Here is an 18056-nt window from a genome sequence, read left to right as displayed (position 1 = left end):
ACACATGGGGTATATAACACAGGTCGCCAAGATGTGCCTAGCGGACTCTCATCAGTTCTGAACCAGGCTGGGCTCTGGCTCCTCAAAGTCAACTGGCAGAAAGGCCAAATACCAGCAAGGCAAGGCAAGGTAGGGCCTGTGTTGGGCTGGTGGATCCGGACCAAGGCAGCTCAAACACAAGCATTTAAGTGCAATTTAAAACAGGTGGGGGTGGAGGAGTGCTCGCTCGGTGGGTAAGAACACTTGCACGGCAGCTGGCAACCGTCTTTAACTGCAGTTCCCACTTCTAGCCTCTGCACCTGACACACATTTGAGGCACATACATACATGCAGGCAAAACACACACATAAATAACAACGAAACAGGAGTGGCCGCGGAGTCTCCCTCTGCAGACTTCGTTTCCTAATCTCTCGTATTTCTTTTCTCAGTCCATGAGAAAAATCGGTTAGGGAGTCTTTGCGGTAGGATGAATGTATCCAGCCTCCAAGACAGGGTGCTCCTTAAGTGTGTGACCTACAGGCCCTTAAAACTGACCCGGGTCATGTATTCAACAAGAATTGGTCTGGGTGATGTGAGGAACTGTCCCCAACCTTGCTGTGCCTTTATGTGCTTTGCTGATGTTAAATTTGTGGCCTTCAGAATTATACTGTAATTTCCCATTGTTTTAAGGTCCCTCTCCCATTTTGTGGTGATTTAAAAAAATATTTATTTACTTTTATGTATATATGAGTGCTCTATCTGCATGTATACCTGCATGCCAGAAGAGGGCATCAGATCCCAGTACAGATGGTAGTGAACCACCATGTGGTTGCTGGGAATTGAACTGAGGACCTCTGGACGAGCAGACAGTGCTCTTAACTGCCGAGCCATCTCTCCAGCCCTTGTGGTGACTTTTTTTTTTTTTTTCCGAGACAAGGCTTCTCTATGTAGCCTTGACTGTCCTGTACTCACTTTGTAGTCCAGGCTGGCCTCGAACTCACAACAATCCGCCTGCCTCTGCCTCCCCAGTGCTGGGATTAAAGGCGTGCGCCACCACGCCCGGCTTCCTTGTGGTGATTTCTTAGAGCGGTCATAGAATACTCACTCAAGTCCTAGCAGTTCTGGCAGCTTCAGCTTAGGTCCGAGTTAACCATCAATCAGCATTGACTTCAGACAGATCTTCAGGCGCTGGAGAGGTGGCTCACAGCCATTTATAATGAGATCTGGTGCCCTCTTCTGGCTTGCAGGTGTGCATGCAGGCACTACACTATATGTAATAAAAGTTGTTGGGTTTTTTTGTTTGTTTGTTTTTGTTTTTGTTTTTTAAAACCTGGTCTACAAAGTGAGTCCAGGACAGCCAAGGCTACACAGAGAAACCCTGTCTCGAATAACCAGGGGGGGAAAAAAGGGCTTATGTATCTGAGCCAGTAAGTTAAGGAAGCCTGCTTTGCATCTGTTTCTCTGTACCTTTCTTCCTTTCCCAGGGTGCTCTGCACATCCTCCGTGGATGGATTTGGAAGGAGGCAGCCATTGATACTTGCCTTGCCTAGAATGGTAAGTGGCTTCTACGCGGCTCATGCAGAGCTGTGCCCTCTCACACCACCATATACAGTACTGTCCAGTCTCCAAAGAGTTTCCTCAACCTAGTGCGTGTGTACTTGTTACTGCTTTAACTTCCGTTTAAATTTTTTCTTTTCCTTTTTTATAATTTATTTACTGTTCTAATTTTACATGCATTAGTATGAATGTGTTAGATTCCCTTGGGACTGGAGTTACAGACAGGTGTGAGCTGCCGTGTGGGTGCTGGGAATTGAACCCGGCTCCTTTGGAAGAGCAAACAGTGCTCTTAACCACAAAGTCATCTCTCCAGCCACCAAAAAGATAATTTTTAAAATTTGCCTTTATTTATTTGGTTTTTTTGAGACGGTTCATCTTTGTAGCCTTGGCTATCCTGGACTCGCTTTGTAGACCAGGATGGCCTGAACTCACAGAGATCCAACTGCCTCTGCCTCCCAAGTGCTCAGATTAAAGGCATGCCCCACCACACTTGGCTTGATGGTGAGGTTTTTTTTTTTAAGATTTATTTATTAATTACATATACAGTGTTCTGCCCACTTGTACACCTGCAGGCCAGAAGGGGGCACCAGATTCCATTGTAGATGGTTGTGAGCCATCATGCGGTTGCTGGGAATTGAACTCAGGACCTTTGGAAGAGCAGGCAGTGATCTTAACTTCTGAGCCATCTCTCCAGCCCTCTTGATTGTGATTTTTAACTTCTTATATGCTGGTAGGTATTGTTGTTCTCTTTAAAGGGTTGGTCTGTAGCTCAGCAGGTCTCCCCAACCTTTAGCTTCTGCCTCGGGAGTGTATAATGAAGGCAGGAACTGTAGGAGCCACCTGCTAGGTCTGCTTATTGCTTGTTTTTGTTTGTTTGTTTTGTTTTTTCCTTTATATACAGCCTAGTAGTAGTAGTTAACTGTTTTTGTAATTTTTGGTTTTGGCTACTTCTTGTAACCATATAGGATTTTCGGTGGAAAAGTTGCTATTTACCCCTCTGCTCTATGGAGGAACCGTGGTTTAGACACACCTTGGTGTTCCCTTCAGCTACCACAACATGACAAGCTCTCCACAAGGACAAGGTCATGCTTAGTCAGATCACGAAGCCCAGTGGGAGAAAGTATGAGGAGGGAAGGTGTTCCTGTCAGGCACCTCCCGGCACTGCTGGGACCAAAGAAGCTGGACCTGAAGGCTGTGGAGCTCAGCACCACGCCGGGGAAATCGAGGTCGGTGCTGGGAAACGTGTGCCAGCCGCTCCAGCTCAACTGGAGTCTTTCCAGGGAACCCAGGCCAGCTGGTGTATGCTAGAGGAAGAACAGTAGGATGCCTCGCTGCTGAGAACTCAGCTTACACCAACCCGAGAAAGCAGTGTGTAGAATAAGCAAGTGCCTCAGAAGGAACGAGGCGATCCCTGAAGACACTGTCTTCACACGCGACACTGTGGGCAGCAGAAGCGGATGACAGCTGGCTCATTAAGGTTCATGTGGGAGGCTAGAGCTGTGGATCAGATGTCAGCGTGCTTGCCTCGCATATAGAAAGCCTGGTTCCACTTACAAGACAAAAAAAAAAAAACCCACATGGTAGCGGAGGCCTGTGCTCAGAGGGGAGGAGGCAGGAGAATCAGAAATTCAAGGTTGGCTTTGCTATGCAGCAGCTAGAGGCCAGCCTACCACACGTGTGACTCTGTCTCTTAAAAAAAGGTGGGGATTCAGTTGGGCATTTGTGGTGCATGTCCTTAGCCCCACCCAGCACTTGGGACGGAAGCAGGTGTCTTCGGTGAATTTGAAACCAGCCTGGTATACAGAGCTGGTTCGAGGACAGCCAGTCTCAAAAGCCAACAGAACAGAACACAGGCTGTCTGTAGGAAATTCACAGGCCAAGTTCATTTTGACCTGTGAGTTTGTAAACGAGGATGACTCGCACACGCACACGAGCAGCACCTGAACACCAGTCTGCCCCATCTCAGTGCTGTGGTCAGCTGAGCAGCACTGCAGGCTCATCCCCTCCCAACAGGTGCCCTCAGAACCAGGTCTTCCCATAAAGTGGGGCCTGCAGCAGGTGCACGAACAAATCAAAAGGCCCATCGCTACCTGGCGCCCTGTCCACAGTCTGCATACTCACAGGACCATGAGCCTCTAGGAGACCACAATGCCAAGAATATAAGGCAGGTGAGACACAGGTTTTTGTTCATATTCTCTCTCTCTCTGCTCTCTCCCCCTCCCCCTTCCTCCTTCCCTCCCTCCCTGTCTTTCTCTCCCTCATCTCTCATCTGTTTTTTCAAAACAGGGTTTCTCTGTGTAACAGACCTGCCCAGCTGTCCTGGAACTCACTATGTAGACCAGACTCCAGACTGGCCTCGAACTCACAGAGATCTGCCTGTTTCTAACTTTGGAGTGCTGAGATTAAGGGTATGAGCCACCACGCCTGGCTTTAACCTTTATTTCTCATGTGTATGGGTGTTCTGGCTGCATGTAACAAGTGCCCATCGAGCCAGAAGAGGGCGTTGGAGCCTCTAAAACTGGAGTTGCCGATGTCTTGTGAGCTGCTGGGAACTCCAACCTGGTCTTTTCACTGCTGAGCCATCTCTGCAGCTGAGACAAGTTTGTGCTTCAGGAGCAGCTGGACACAGGGTTGAAACCTCCCGGTGTGAGACAGTGAAAGTTAGCACCAGTCTCTCATACAGGTCAAGTGCCCCAGGAATGGGTTGCTCTGCCCCAGTGGGGCCCACCACCTGCTTTTTCTTTCTTTTTTCTTTTTTTTTTTTCTGTGTAGCCTTGCCTATCCTGGACTTGATTTGTAGACCAGGCTGGCCTCGAACTCATAGTGATCCACTTGCCTCTGCCTCCCGAGTGCTAGGATTAAAGGTGTGCGCCACCACGCCCGGCCCACCACCTGCTTTTGGTGTCATGGTCCCAGGCTTCTATTGCACCATTTGCAGACTGGACTCTGGAGTCAGCCTACCATGCTATCTATTTCTTTTTGGGGTCAAAAAAGTCACTACCCACAGATTTGGAACACAAGTGTTCAATTCATGTCCAATAAATAAGCTATATGTATCCTTACCCCCCAAATCCCTAACAACCCCACTACTTCTGGTGGTCTGGGACTGGCATCTCCCCTCAGTGTCCTGCCACTTACCTCCTTACAGCAACCCCAGCTGCATGGGTGCCCCCTGGGTGGGAGGAGCTTGCCTCCCTGGAAGATGCTGCCTGCGCATGGATGCTAACCACCTCCTAGGGCCCCAGTAGAATCACAGGGCGTCACTGTGTGTCCCTACATGTAGATGTACACATCGTGCAGGGCATTCCTTTGTGTTTGAGTGGGGTGAAGAGTCCTCAGACACCATCAGGGGACTGCTGTGGGCTCAGAACTGCAGGGGTGACTCCATCCCAGCTCCTAATGCTACCCTGCAGACCTCTGATATCCCAGGGGGTGAAGTCCACACTTTCTTTGCTGGCAACAGCCCTGGGAAGATACCGCTTCTGTGCAGAGGGTCTGGGATGGGCTGTGGCCTCTCACTGCCCTGTCATCTGTGACCTCTGGGAATCCCACCTGCCCAATAGGTGAACGAGCAAGTCACATGGACTTAGATGAGTGACTACTTTATTGTAGGCTGAGTTGCTGGCCACTTGGGGGCATATAACAGTCAGCGTGCTGACCCTTGGACTCTGACATTGGAGAGTCTGTACAATTCTATGTGTTAGCCAGTGTCCCCAACCAAGGTAACCCTGGGACAGGATGTCCTGGACCTTGGCAGGAGAAAGGCTCACATCCCCGGCATGAGCAGTGACACGTAGGCCAGCAGAAGCAAGCAGGGCAGTTGCTGCCCAATAAATAAACAGCACAGCCTCACTACCTACACCCAGTCGCCTGGGGAAGGGTAAAGCTCTCTTGTTATTGACTAACAAGAAACTGCCTCACGCAAACGTGGAGACTGGAGGGTTGTAAAACTAGATTGGCCTGGCAAGGCTCCTGGTGCCCATTTCTGTTTTGGTGCCCTAGGAGGGGCTGCTGAGTGTCCATGAGAACAGGTCAGGGCCATCCAGGTTTACATCAGGGTCCCCAAGGGACAGCAGCTACCGATTTCTCCCATGGGGTCTGAGAGGTAGGCCCAGGACAGAGCCAGCCTGACTCAGCCAGCCATGTCCTGCTGAAGAGCCACTGCCCTAGGCCTCCGCGTCAGGTGTGTAGTTAGGAAGGTGGGCAAGAGCTAGAGTGTCCCCACAGCAGGCTGGCCTCTAGTGTCCCCAAACCAGATATACAGTAGTGTGGAGGTCCTGTGGCTCCTTTGGTCTGTAAGGTCCAGCCTCCACTACTTGTCCAGCCGTCCCTGGGACAGAAGTTCCACATAGCTCAGGGCACTCTGCAGCGATGTCAGGCAGTAGCCCTCTTCTCCAATCAGGTACCTACATGGAAGTGGGAAAGGGGACATGTCACCTGAGAGGACAGATGTGCAGCCTAGTCCCCTGGAGGGCCACATCTTCCCTACTTGCTTGGACAATGATGGGGCCACAGCTAATGCTGTTAGGGAGCTAGGCTGGGGAGGCCTGTCCCCTTGCCAGTCCTGGTCCTGTGATGGTCCTCAGCACACGCACATGCCGCTCAGGGGAGACCTTGTCACTCCTGCCTAGGGTCTTCTGAAGACTACACAGCATGCTGATAAGAGTATCCCATGAAGCTGGGCATGGTGGTGGTACACACCTTTAATCTCAGCACTGAGTCAGAGGCAGGCAGAGCTCTCTGAGTTCAAGGTCAGCCTGGTCTACAAAGGAGTTCCCGGACAGCCAGGGCTACAGAGAGGCCCTGTCTTGAACAACCAAAGGTGGGGGGAGGGGTGTCTTATGCACAAGTAGATCTCAGAGGGCTGTCCAAAAGTGGTGGTGGGGCTACAGGCCTCCCTTGCACTGCTTTAGGTGTGTGTGTGTGTGTGTGTGTGTGTGTGTGTGTGTGTGTGTGTGTGTGTGTGTGTGTCTTGTCCTCCTTACCACAGCTGCTTTCTCCCCAGCTCTTCCTCCATGTGAGCCTCCTAATCACGCGCTAGCCCGGCCCCCTTCCTACCCTTCATGAGTGAATTCCTCCAGGGCTGCACACTCCGACACCAGCTGGGGGAGGCCGCTCCTCAGCACCACGAAGGACAGGATGGGCAGCAGGTCATCAGCACCGCTGGGGGGCAGAGAGCTCAGTGGGTCTATGGCTCTCTGGAGCCATGTTGACCATGTTGGTTACACTTCCTGTCACCCCATCCCCTCAGTAGCACAGGAGACATGACCATGGTGACACTGGCACAAAGAGCAGTGTCACTGGCAGGATGCACCACAGTTTCTTGATTTTCTAGTTGGCTGTGGTCTCACATGCTCCTGGGAGCTTAGGGGTAAAAGACTGAGGCGGATAGACAGTCGCCTCTGCACTAGGCCCTTTGGGCCCACCTCAGAGGGGCCCAGCTGTGCTAGTTGGGGTACACATGAAGAGCTTCTCTGAGGAGCATGGGGACCAAGAAGCAAGGAGGCAGCTGGAACCTGAGGCGACAGCCAGGGACACCTGCTGCACCTGTTCAGTGTCCTACCACCCAGGAGGACATGACTGCCCCTTGCTGGGGGTGGGTTGGACCAAGACTGTGACTTGCAAACTCCTAGCCTGGGAACTCTTAAAACAGGACGGGTGAAGAGGCAGGGGCACACAGGTTCTGTGGTGAGGATGGAATCAAGGTGAGAATTATCTGCCCCTCCCTCCCTTGGGTTGAGCCCCTCATGGGTGATCTCATACTTCTGGGGCTCCACGTGCCGACCAGGCTCACAGTCCCTGGGTCAGCAATGACAAGTGTCAGGGCTGATCCCGGTCCTTGGGACAAGGTAGCCAAGAGCAGAGCTCATGCAAGAGCTGTGGGGTCCTGACTCCAGGTCAGAGGGAGCAGTTACAGCTGAGCTGAGGAGTAGGCTCAAGCATCCCAGAGCCCAAGGCTTTGTGGCTTGGGTGGGAAGAACCCATCTTGGATGTGCCAGGGAGCCCCAATGCTAGATCAGTGCAGGAAAGGTGCCCCACTTTGAAAGTGCACCATCCTGGCTCCTTCTAGGTGTGTACTTGGGGATCCAGGCAGGTCTTTCTCAGTCTCACCAGTCTCCCTGGGATCCCCTGGCCTGGTCAGAGGGCACTGCATAGCAGCCTGGCCAGACAGACTGGGGATTATGGGGCGGGAGTCCTTCTTCTCGCCTTGTCTCAGCCCAGGGTCTTTGGTAGAAATGACCTGTACTCTGAGGTGATGTAATCTAGAGCTACCAAGCGAAGCAGGGCCACCAGGGTCCTCTTTGGCCAGTCACAGGGCAGGAACACGTATACCTCCACGAAGTGTCCCCTTTTTGGACTCACATGGCAGCAGCAGGGGGCTGGAGGCCAGCTTCAGGCCTGGCGTCTTGGGCACGGCAGTAGTCTTCTGCACAGATGCAGATGACCCGCAGAGTCCGCACTGTGGGGCAGAAAAATGGCTTCAGTGGGGTGTGATGTGGTGGTGGTGGGTGAAAGGAGTATTCGGCAAGGGCAGGAAGGTGAGGGCCCACGTGAGGAAACGATGCTCTCCCCGATACCCGCCTCTCCCAGTACTGCCCAACCCCTCCCGATCCTGCAGCGCTGGGGATGAAGAGCACTGCCCTGTATTTGCCTAGGGATGGGCACGTAGGCTAGCAGGGAAGGCGGAGCCCCGTCTTCCGCCTCTCAGACCTCTGGGCCCCTCAGATCCCCGCACCGATGCACTCCAGCTTCTTCTGGGGGCAGCTCTCCAACACCAGCAGCCCCAGCTCCTGGGCCGCAGTGCAGTAGGGGTAGGTGGAGGCCTGAGCCTCAGGGCCACGTGGGAGGAGCTTGGCGGCGATGCCCAAGGCTGTAGGGGGTGCGTTCCTGTAGAGCTCCATGCTCCTGCTCACAGCGGCCTCCCGGGTACGGTGCACACTCCTAGAGCAGAGAGGCCAGGCTCAGCCACCAAAGCGACACTGCTCCAGAGGAGGGCAGGGTCGTGGCTGGGGGATCTTTGGAGCTCATCCTAGGAGCACTGTTCAGGTATTCGAGCAAACAGCCTCAGCCTAACTGTCCCTAGGCAGAGGAGTGGGCACAGCCACCTACAAACTCGTAACACATGAGGATGGCCTCTGGATCAGACAAGCCACTGGGAGCCTGACATGGGGAGTCCAGCTTGTGGGGACGGTAACGTAGGCGGGCCGCGGGCAGTACCTGTAGAGGGCTAGTAGCAGGGGCCACAGCGGGGAGAAGAAGGGCTCCTCGATACACGCCAGGCAGCGGTCTTTGGAGGTGGCTGTGTTCAGGCTTTCGAAGGCCAAGAGAGTCAGCGAGAGCAGTCTATCTGCCAGGAGCAGAGTTGGGAAGGTCTAACCGTGCTGTTACCCCGCACCTCCCACCCCATCCGCCGACACCCGGCAGAGTCAAGGAGCCCTGTTCCCCACCTGCAGCCTCTGTGGCTGAGCTGCAGCCTCTCTGCCTGCAGGGTGGCTCAGTCCAGTTACTCTACTTGTTCAACTCCCATACCCGTCCCTTCCCTAGGCTGCCCTGAGGCCTGAGCCAGGTGTTAGCTCTTCGTTCCTGGGGCTCACTTGGAATCCCAAGTAGCTAAAAGGTTTGCCAAAGGAGACCAACTCACAGAGATGGCCCCTTTCCGAAAGGACTGGCTCCTAAATCTACACAGACCACAGGAGCTTCAGAACAGTGAGGAGGAGGGCCCAGGCCGTTAAGCCATCCTCACTGTCTAGAAGCCTTGGCCTAGTAGACACAGCCAGGCCGCCTTTGTGACCAAAGGCTGTGAGAGGCACCACATCCCTGAGCTCCTGCACCAGCTGCACCCACTATCTGAGGGACAAGGGTAGGCCAGGGCCTGCCCTTCTGGACCGAAGGCTTGCTCCTGTGGGAGGGCAGGCAGAGGTCTTTGCTGTCCAGGGCAGCAAGGTGCACTTGAGGGTTGGCAGACGCAGCTGGAGCGGCTCCTGTCTTGTCCCCGCAGGCTCACCGATGGCATTGTGAATGTCTTTCACTGTGCTCTTCAGACATTCCAGCAAGGGCTCCCTCTTTGCTCCTGGGGTCTGTGGCTCAGATATGGCCAAAAACTGTTCCAGGTCCTCAAAGGAGCTGTCCTTGTCTGGTAGGTGGCATGAAGCATCTACTAGGGGCGAGGAAGGCCCTGCTGGGCTGCTGTCTGCCTCTCTGTCCAGGGAGCCTGAGTGCAGTGTGGGGATAGAAGGCGTGGACGGAGGGCCATCCTGAGGTCTCGGGGCTGCACTGGGCTCTGAGGGGGAAAGCATGCAGTAGAGGCTCTGGGAGGACCGAAGTCTCCGGCTCCCAGGGGCCAGGAGGCCATTGGCTTCTGCGGGCAGGGAGCAGCAGCCCGGGGCAGGCACAGTGCTGACGGCGGCCCGGCTCACAACAGGGTACAGTGCACTGTACACTGCACACTGGAGCTTCTTCAGCAGCTGGGAGATGGGGTGATCCGGAAGGCTGCAAGGAGAAGAGCAGGCTGGCAGGCAAGACGCAGCTGGAGCCTGAGCAGCCCACGCAGGTGGGCACCTGCTGTGTCCCCCTATTCCTCTCACCCCAGGAAACAGTGAGTACCATAGCAGCCTCCCTCAAGGCTGGGCACGGCCTCGATCTACTTTTTTCAGGGGTTGGTTTTGAGACAGGGTTTCTCTGGCTGTTCTGGAACTCGCTCTGTAGTTCAGGCTGGCCTTGAACTCACAGAGATCCGCCTGCCTCTGCCTCCCAAAGGCTGGGAGGTGCATGCCACCACCACCTGGCTCTCAATCTACTTTTAAGTAAGCTTAGAAATCTGAGCTCAATTCCTACTCACTGACCTCAGTCACCTGGGCCTTACGCCCTCATCTGTGACTTCACCTGCATAAAAAACTGCCACACTATGAAAGATTTCAGTGAAGTGACTTCTCTGTTATTTCCTATTAGTGAATATCGTAAGTAAAGTGTGACCCATTCAGTCTAGAGAAGCTAACGGAAGCCAGTGAAAACCTATCAGCACACAAGGCCCTTCTGCAGGAGCCCTTTGCTCCCAGGTTTGCCCAGTCCAGCCTTTCTAGCCAATTTCCTTTCTTTCTCTTTCCCCATCACCTGGCAGGAAGAACCCCAGGCTGGGGGCTGGGCTCTGTGAATACCTGAGCAGGTGGGAGACCAAGCCGCTCACGACTGACAGGTCTCCCGGGCTCCGCTTGAGCTTGGCTCTCCAGTGCTTTGGCCAGTCCTGCAGGACAGAGGACCTTGGAGGAAAGCACAGTCGGATCTCCACAATGGGATGCCCTGCAAGGGCTGTGTGGGGTTGGCCTGGGGCGTGGGGAGGGACCAACCCCTACAGGCCCATGTGATCCCAATTCTGCCGTCCCCTGCTTGGCCCGGTGGGACTCACATGGTCTTGCTCATATTCCAGAACGGCAGCGTAGAGGGCTCTCTGCTCCCGCTCCTCCGGCGTCAGAGCGACCTGACTGCAGAACCTCCTGAGGAGGAAGACAAGGTGGGAACGGGATGGGGCTACAGGCTCGGGGAGCAGCCGTCCCGGGCAACCCGGCAGGCCTGGGAGACAGGCAGGAGCCGCACCTGTTGGCGGCCTCCTGAAGGCGCAAGCGGCGCTCCTCCATCTTCCGCTGGAGCTGGGGTGAGAGTCAAGGGGCCAGCAGTGCCTGACCTGAGGGTCCCTGCCCCTGCCCTGGACCTCATCTGCCACGTCTGCCACGTACTCCTCCAATACCCTTCATGTCCCAAGGGTCTGTTTAGGTAGGTAAGGCTGCCTCTGCTCTCTAGGGTCCAGCAGTGGACAAGGCTGGAGGAGGGACTTTCCACTCAAGGAGGAAAGTTCAGGAAGGGGCTGTTTCCAGGCAGGAAGACTTGAAGGTGGAGAGTAGCTAATCAGTGCTGGGGAGGCCGGGAAGGCAGAGCCTAACAAGGTGGCCAGGCGCGCGGGAGGGGCCGTCCCCTTGAGAGGACGCTGCATCACTGCTGGAAAGGCTGACAGTCCCATACCTCCTGGATCTGGCTCCTTCTCCCTACTTTGCCCCCCTTCTCCACCCTCAGCCCAAGACCTCATTGTCACCACCACCATCCTCTTTTTTTTTTCTCTCTGAGACAGGGTCTCTCTGTGTTAGCCTTGGCTGTCCTGGACTCGCATTGTAGACCAGGCTGGCCTCAAACTCACAGAGATCCGCCTGCCTCTGCCTCCCGAGTGCTGGGATTAAAGGCGTGAGCCACCACCTCCCGGCTGCCTCCCCTAAAGGATGCTGTCTCTTCTCTTGCTTTGGCGATCACCAGGTTTTCCATCATCTGCCGCTGTAGAGACAGGGTCTAAGGAACAAAGGAGGAAGTAAGGCCCATTCCTCAAGGGCCCCGCCCCTTCTCTGACCAGCCCTGCCTCTCTCTGAGCCTCGCTCACCAGTGATGTCTTCTGCATGGCCTGGCTGGGGTCCAGGCGGGCCATCCGGGCCTCATATGCGGCCCTCAGCTTCTGGTTCTGAAGGGAGGCCTTCTCCAGTGGTGTTAACTCCCTAAACATAGTGACAGGCTGCTGTCCATGCACAGGAAGCCCAGGAATGTTCTAGTGCCCTGAACAACCATCCTTACCCTCCTCAAGACCTTGTTCAAAAAACAAGACCAAGAGGAAAGAAGATGGTGGTGAGGCAGGAAGGAAGTGCAGAGGGTTGGTGTGGGGCAGGCTGGAGAGCTGGTGTTCATTCTGCTAGGACTTGCAGCTTCTCAGGAGAAGCTGGGCGTCTGGATTTTTATGGAAAGAAGTTATGTATCTGTGGCAACAAAACGGAACTCCTGGAAGCTCCTACAGGGGCCAAACAGCAAGGCTCATCTGCAGCCCTCCCAAGGGACAGGTGTGTCTGCACAGTGGAAACGGGCAGCCTGCCACACGGCACCCTGCTTTCGGAGCTGTCAGACAAAGGGGGTGGGGAAGCCTGAGGAGGGCAGAGCCACCCTCAAGTTGATGTCAGCATCTGTCCTGGAGCTGAAGCTGCACAAACAGACAGGAGGAACCTGGGGAGCCAGGGGTGCAGGCACTTCAGGGAGACGTGGAAAGAGGGCCTGATTCCTGCATCTGTGTCTCGGCATCTTTCAGTAGTGTAGAGAAGTGACTCTCCTGTCACATCGTCAAACAGTGCCGTCTCCCATCACCTTCCCCTAGCACTGAAACTTCAAGAATCATGCTAGGCCTTCTATCTTAGTTTCTGTCTTGTTTCTGCATTTGTATCTTGTGTACATTTTTGGGGGGGGGGAGGTAAAGACAGGGTTTCTCTGGGTAGCTCTGGCTGTTCTGGAACTCACTCTGTAGAGCAGGCTGGCCCTGAACTCCTAGAACTCCAAAGATCCACCTACCTCTGCCTTCCCAGTGCTGGGGTTATAGGCATGTGCCACCACCACCTAGCCATTTATTTTTTTATTTTTATTTTTTGAGATAGAGTGGCCAAGATGGTTCTTTGTTTGTTTGTTTTTCCAAGACAGGGTTTCTCTGTGTAGCCTTGGCTGCCAAGGCTGTTCTTGAACATGTTAAGGCAGACCCAGAATCATGATTCTCCTTCCTTTACCTTCTAGTTCTAGGATTACAGACATATGGTATCACCCCTGGCCAGGCTAGCCTCAAATTTAATAAGCAGCTGAGGGTGGATTTGAACCCATGACCCTCCTGAGTACTAGGATTACAGGCCATACTAGGAATCAAAATGCAAAGCTTCATGCATGCTAGGGAAGCACTCTACCATTGAGCTACATTTTCAACTATCTAAAGAGGTTTTATTTATTTTTATTTATTTATTTATTTTTTTGGTTTTTTCGGGACAGGGTCTCTCTGTGTTAGCCTTGGCTGTCCTGGACTCGCTTTGTAGACCAGGCTGGCCTTGAACTCACAGAGATCCACCTGCCTTTGCCTCCCAAGTGCTGGGATTAAAGGCGTGCGCCACCATGCCCGGCCTTATATATTTTTATTACTTATTTTTATGTGTATGGGCATTGTACCTGTTTGTATGGTGCTCAAGGAGGCCAGATACCCTAAATAGTTTTATTTTTTAATTTTTTTTCCCTAAATAGTTTTAATAAACACATTTGGCATTGCATTTTTATTTTATCTCTACTTCATTTTTTGTTTGTTTGTTTTCAAGACAGGATTTCTCTGTGTAGCCCTGACTGTCCTGGACTGGATTTGTAGACCAGGCTGGCCTCGAACTCACAGCGATCCGCCTGCTTTTGTTTGCATCCTAAGTGCTGAAATAAAAGCCATCAGCACCTGGCTCTTCTTCAACTTCATTTCTATTTGCTGGCTCTGATTCTACAGTTTCTTGTTCAAGCATTTTCTTTCTGTTTTGTTTGTTTTTTGTTATTGGTTTTTTTTCTTTAAAGATTTATTTATTACATATACAGTGTTTTGCCTGCGTGTATACCTGCATGCCAGAAGAGGGCAGCAGGTCTCATTATAGATGGCTGTGAGCCACCATGTGGTTTCCGGGAATTGAACTCAGGACCTCTGGAAGAACAGACAGTGCTCTTAACCTTCTTTCCAGCCCTGTTCAAGTATTTTCAAACATGGTTTTGTATTTCTTTTTGTTTGTTTGTTTTTGGTTTTGTTTGTTTTTTCGAGACAGGGTTTCTCTGGGTAGCCCTGGCTGTCCTGGACTCACTCTGTAGACTGGCCTGGCGTGCGCCACTGAGCCCGGCTTGTGGCTCCATGTTGTGTGACCCGTGTCTAAAATCTTCTCAGCTTTCCTCCGGATCATTACCTCATCATTTCTGTCTCTTTATGGCTATCTTTGTTTGCCACTAACTTCTTGAAAGATGAATTCTCTGACTAAGAGAATGTGCGTCTGGCTCAGTCAGGCGAGGGGTGTGTTCACTCTGGGAACCAGTTTAACCAACCACTCCGAACCCAAACCCAGCAACAGCTTCAGCACACCTCCCACCTGGCCCATCTTACTTCTTCGGGTTCTGTGAATCTGCCACCTGCAGCTTCTGGAAGATCTCAGGAGGCAGGAAAGGAGAGAGCTTCCCCCCTTCATCTGAACACACTCGGCGGTGCCGGCTGGTGGGCAAGGGGGTGGAAGGAGCCACAGGTACAGCTGGCTTCAGGCACACTTTCCCTGCAAGCCACGCACAGCACCCTCGTCAGGATCATACCACAAAGCAGGTACCAAGAGCCCCGTCTTGCTTGGGTACGCACCTAGTTTGGTGGCTGTTGACTGGGCCCGCTCCAGACACTGCTCAGCCAGCTTCAGCATCTTTGAGGTCTCGGGCGGCACGGTTTCCCCAGCATCTAGGGAAGGAAGACGGGGGCTGGCTACAGTGCTGCTGCAGTGACTCGCATTCTTACTAAGAGTAAGGAAGTGTAAAAGCTAGGCAAGCTCACCTTTACTCATCCCTACCCCATGGCTCAAGACAGTGCATGCACATGTGATCGGCAGCCAAGCAGAGACTGACTGACTCTTGCTTGCCCTTGTCTGGTGCCTGAGTGTCGGGGCCCGCAGTCCTCACTGGACCCACTTGCAATTACTGCTCCCCTGGGTATGGCCATGCAGCCCTCATGGCTACCTACCGCACAGGGATGTGGGTGCTACAGACTCTCCTGGCCCAGCACCTACTGGCTGCCTATCCCATAGACCTGCCCCATGCAGCTGTTACAGTGAGCACTTCCACCCTCCCAGCCCTGACCCACAGGTGCCTGTGCTGCTGCCTTCCCTCTGTGCGGCTGCTTCTATCAGCAGCCACTTCTCCTGTACTTTGCCAAGTCCAGCCAGCCCCTGCAGCCGCTCTCCTGTTCCCCCTTACGACAAACACCTCATAAACTCCATCTTCGGGCCACTCGGGAAGCAGAGGCAGGCGGATCTCTGTGAGTTCGAGGCAAGCCTGGTCTACAAAAGTGAGTCCAGGACAGCCAAGGCTACACATAGAGACCTTGTCTTTTTTGAAAAACGAAAGAGGAAAAACAACAGCCAACCCCTGCATCTTCTCCTCATTCTGCCTCCCTTTAGCACACACATTCCTTCACTGTCCTTACCCAGCCTGGCTTTGCCAGGGACGGCAGGGCGCTCAGATCTTGTCTCCTCTGAGATATGACTAACCTTAAGGTTCCTCCCTCCTGCCCGTCCTGCTGCATTTCCATGTCCAGGGGTTGTTTGTACCTTTGACTTTACATGTTCACAGTGGAATTCTCTACTGTGGTTTTGTTTTTTTTTTGAAACAGAGTCTCATGTTGAGACTGGCCTCAAACTCACTACGTAGCTGAGGATGATCCGAAACTTCTGATTCTCCTGCCTCTACTTCCTAAATGCTAAGGTTTCAGACTTGCACAACCACATTAGTTAGGGAAGCGCTCTCTACCGACTGAGCCACATCCCTAGCTCACAGGGACCCGCTGTTTTCTTCCTTACACATGGTGTGGCCCATCATCTGCTCGGAACGTCCCCTGCTGCTAGCACCGCACCGTCAATCCTAGCAGGGTCTGGTTGGTTTCCCCTTCATGATACACCCAAGCCCCTCACCACTCCCAATGCTGGGTGGAGCTTTGGGAGGTTCCCAAAATTCCCTTCCTGTTCTGTGCAGGATGTAGAAAGCACTGCTCCTAACTATATAATGACTTCCTTCTCCAGGACTCTAGATGGACGTCCGCTGGCAACACCCCCACTTCTGTGCAGCTCGCTCTTAACCGCCTCGAGGCAGTGTCTTGACTCAATCCACACCTCTCCGCCTATCCGTAGCACTTCCCTTCAACACGCTGCCGCCACATTACTGAGGAGAGCAGCAAGGCTTACCTGTAGTGCTTTCCACGCCTTCCAGTAACACCTGGGAGATGTAGTGGATGCTCCTCAGGTATTCCGTGTATGCCTCCTGTGTGCCAGGAAGAGAATGGCAGGGGTCAGGCAGGGGTCAGGCCAGGAGAGGGAAGTGCCCACATCATGTCTGCCAGGTGGATGTCCATGTGCAAAACACAGGAGCAACAGCATTGCTCATTTTTGAGAGGCTTCTAGGCTTTGGTAATGGTCCACCTAGGGCAGAGACAGTATCCCCACCATCCAGACTTGAAGGAAAAAATGTTTGCACCCGAGAACACAGTCAGAGAATTTCTTCAACTTTTTTTTTTTTTTTTTGAGGCAGGGTCTCTCTATGTAGCCTTGGCTGTCCTGGACTCGCTTTGTAGACCAGGCTGGCCTCGAACTCACAGCGATCCACCTGCCTCTGCCTCCGGATTTCTTCAACACTTGCACGGAGGGGTTCTCAGGTGACACATCTCTCTTCTCACTGCCCTGGGGAAGCAGCCTCCGCAGTGAGAGGTACCATTTTTCACTCTGCATAACAAAGTTCCCTTCCTGTGCAACTCAAAGGCCAGTAGTCCTTCCATGTCTTAACGAAAACTGTTTCCTGACAGTCTAAGGAGAGAATAAGGGCTCATCTCTCAATCTCACTTTCTGGCGTAGGTTATGAGAAATAACATTCTCCAGCCCCCAGAATAAGATTTCCCCGTGCTCAGAGAAGCCCAGAGCACCACGTTGTACGATTCAACTGTGTGACCTCTCTCTGCCCTGGGTGGGCTCTGTGACAGCTCCAGACAGAATACACTCCGGTGTGTATGTGTTTTATTCACTGTCAAATCACTCACCTTTAATTAACTCAGCACTTCAGAGATCAGAATAGAATGGATTTAGGTCTTGTGGGGAACACCTGATACCCTAGGAAAGTCACTTGGGGAACTGGACAAACACTGACCCTTCCTCTGCAAGGGTAGCTCAGGGTGGCCTGGCAAGTTTTTCCACCTACTTGAAAACCTTTTAATTAGCATCCATTCTCAGTGACAGGCCACACCCCTTCTGTGCCTGCCTTTCTTTACTAATGACCTTTGATGGCAACTGCAAACGGCACCATCACGAATGAGCCAGTCTTTTCTATATTCAATCTACACAGGCTCTGTCAAGAACACACACACACACACACACACACACACACACACACACACACACACACACATCTGTCATCCACATCTTGGAGGGCTGCTGCACAGGTCTTTGCAAACAGAGTCCGTGGCTCTATTTCACACTGACCCATTAAACAGGTAAACCTGAGACCGAGGACAAGTCGAGCTGTCCCAGGTCCCCACAGCGCTCTGTGCGGGACTCGGCGTCCCCAGCCGCCCGGCCGAGAGCCTCCGGGCGGGGTCCCAGAGCCTCCGCGCGCGACGTTAACGCGGGTCCCTTCACACGCCCGCCCTCGCCCACCGCGGGCCAGGTGCTGCCGCACCCCTCTCCCAGCCTCACCCGGGGCCGGTTGCCGGTATCTAGCTCGATGGCCTTGTTGGCCAGTTTCATGGCGCTTTGCAGCGGCTTCGCCGCGCCATCCCCGGCCGCAGCGGCCATGGCGCCGGGCGGGGGAGGCAGCGGCGGCAGGGGCGGGGCGGACACCTCCAAGCCGGAACGTGCAGTGCGCGGCTGAGGGAGCTGCGGGAGCCGCACACTGCCGGAAGGGACCGGGACGCGCTTCCGTCGGCCCCGCCC

At 53.5% G+C, this 18056-nt stretch overlaps 1 protein-coding gene and 1 long non-coding RNA gene across 6 annotated transcripts; one reads left to right on the top strand and one right to left on the bottom strand.

Moving 5' to 3' along the window:
- Nucleotides 1-3: 3 nt before the first annotated feature.
- LOC311583912 lies at nucleotides 4-6673 on the top strand. Of its 3 annotated transcripts, none has more exons than XR_014774711.1 (6): nucleotides 4-129; nucleotides 1464-1533; nucleotides 2502-3704; nucleotides 3823-3944; nucleotides 6168-6358; nucleotides 6542-6673. It is a non-coding gene; the product is annotated as an uncharacterized lncRNA (long non-coding RNA). The 3 variants fall into 3 exon arrangements; XR_014774713.1 differs by lacking the exon at nucleotides 6542-6673 and adding an exon at nucleotides 2109-2266 and having other exon boundaries at nucleotides 6168-6461; XR_014774712.1 differs by lacking the exon at nucleotides 6542-6673 and having other exon boundaries at nucleotides 6168-6461.
- On the bottom strand, nucleotides 5123-18018 carry VPS9D1 (VPS9 domain containing 1). Of its 3 annotated transcripts, none has more exons than XM_084757854.1 (15): nucleotides 17820-18013; nucleotides 16323-16398; nucleotides 14735-14827; nucleotides 14492-14654; nucleotides 11957-12068; nucleotides 11806-11868; nucleotides 11128-11180; nucleotides 10940-11027; nucleotides 10692-10777; nucleotides 9542-10026; nucleotides 8755-8884; nucleotides 8273-8478; nucleotides 7900-7996; nucleotides 6595-6699; nucleotides 5123-5942 (listed from the first exon to the last, which is right to left on the bottom strand). In XM_084757854.1, exons 1-15 carry the CDS (start codon nucleotides 17916-17918, stop codon nucleotides 5849-5851), a joined length of 1950 nt encoding a protein of 649 aa, XP_084613980.1. In that variant the 5' UTR covers nucleotides 17919-18013; the 3' UTR covers nucleotides 5123-5848. The 3 variants fall into 3 exon arrangements, 2 of the variants coding, with proteins under 2 accessions (XP_084613980.1, XP_084613981.1); XM_084757855.1 differs by having other exon boundaries at nucleotides 16323-16556; nucleotides 17820-17956; XR_014774710.1 differs by lacking the exon at nucleotides 5123-5942 and having other exon boundaries at nucleotides 6683-6699; nucleotides 8248-8478; nucleotides 17820-18018.
- Between the last annotated feature and the right edge of the window lie 38 nt (nucleotides 18019-18056).

This window comes from Acomys minous (genome assembly GCF_964271855.1).
Source record: "Acomys minous genome assembly, chromosome: 14".
Lineage (NCBI taxonomy): Eukaryota > Metazoa > Chordata > Mammalia > Rodentia > Muridae > Acomys > Acomys minous.
Note: the sequence above shows the minus strand (reverse complement) of the source record. Positions and strands in the feature narration are given on the sequence as shown.

What these genes read in the sequence shown, in the direction of transcription:
- VPS9D1 (XM_084757854.1), bottom strand. Translation starts at nt 17,918, where the DNA reads ATGGCCGCTGCGGCCGGGGATGGCGCGGCGAAGCCGCTGCAAAGCGCC. An exon ending in CCATGCAGAAGACATCACTG is followed by an intron (nt 11,869 to 11,956) that starts GTGAGCGAGGCT and finishes TTTGTTCCTTAG; the next exon opens with ACCCTGTCTCTACAGCGGCA. An exon ending in GAAGAAGCTGGAGTGCATCG is followed by an intron (nt 7,997 to 8,272) that starts GTGCGGGGATCT and finishes TCTGCCCCACAG; the next exon opens with TGCGGACTCTGCGGGTCATC.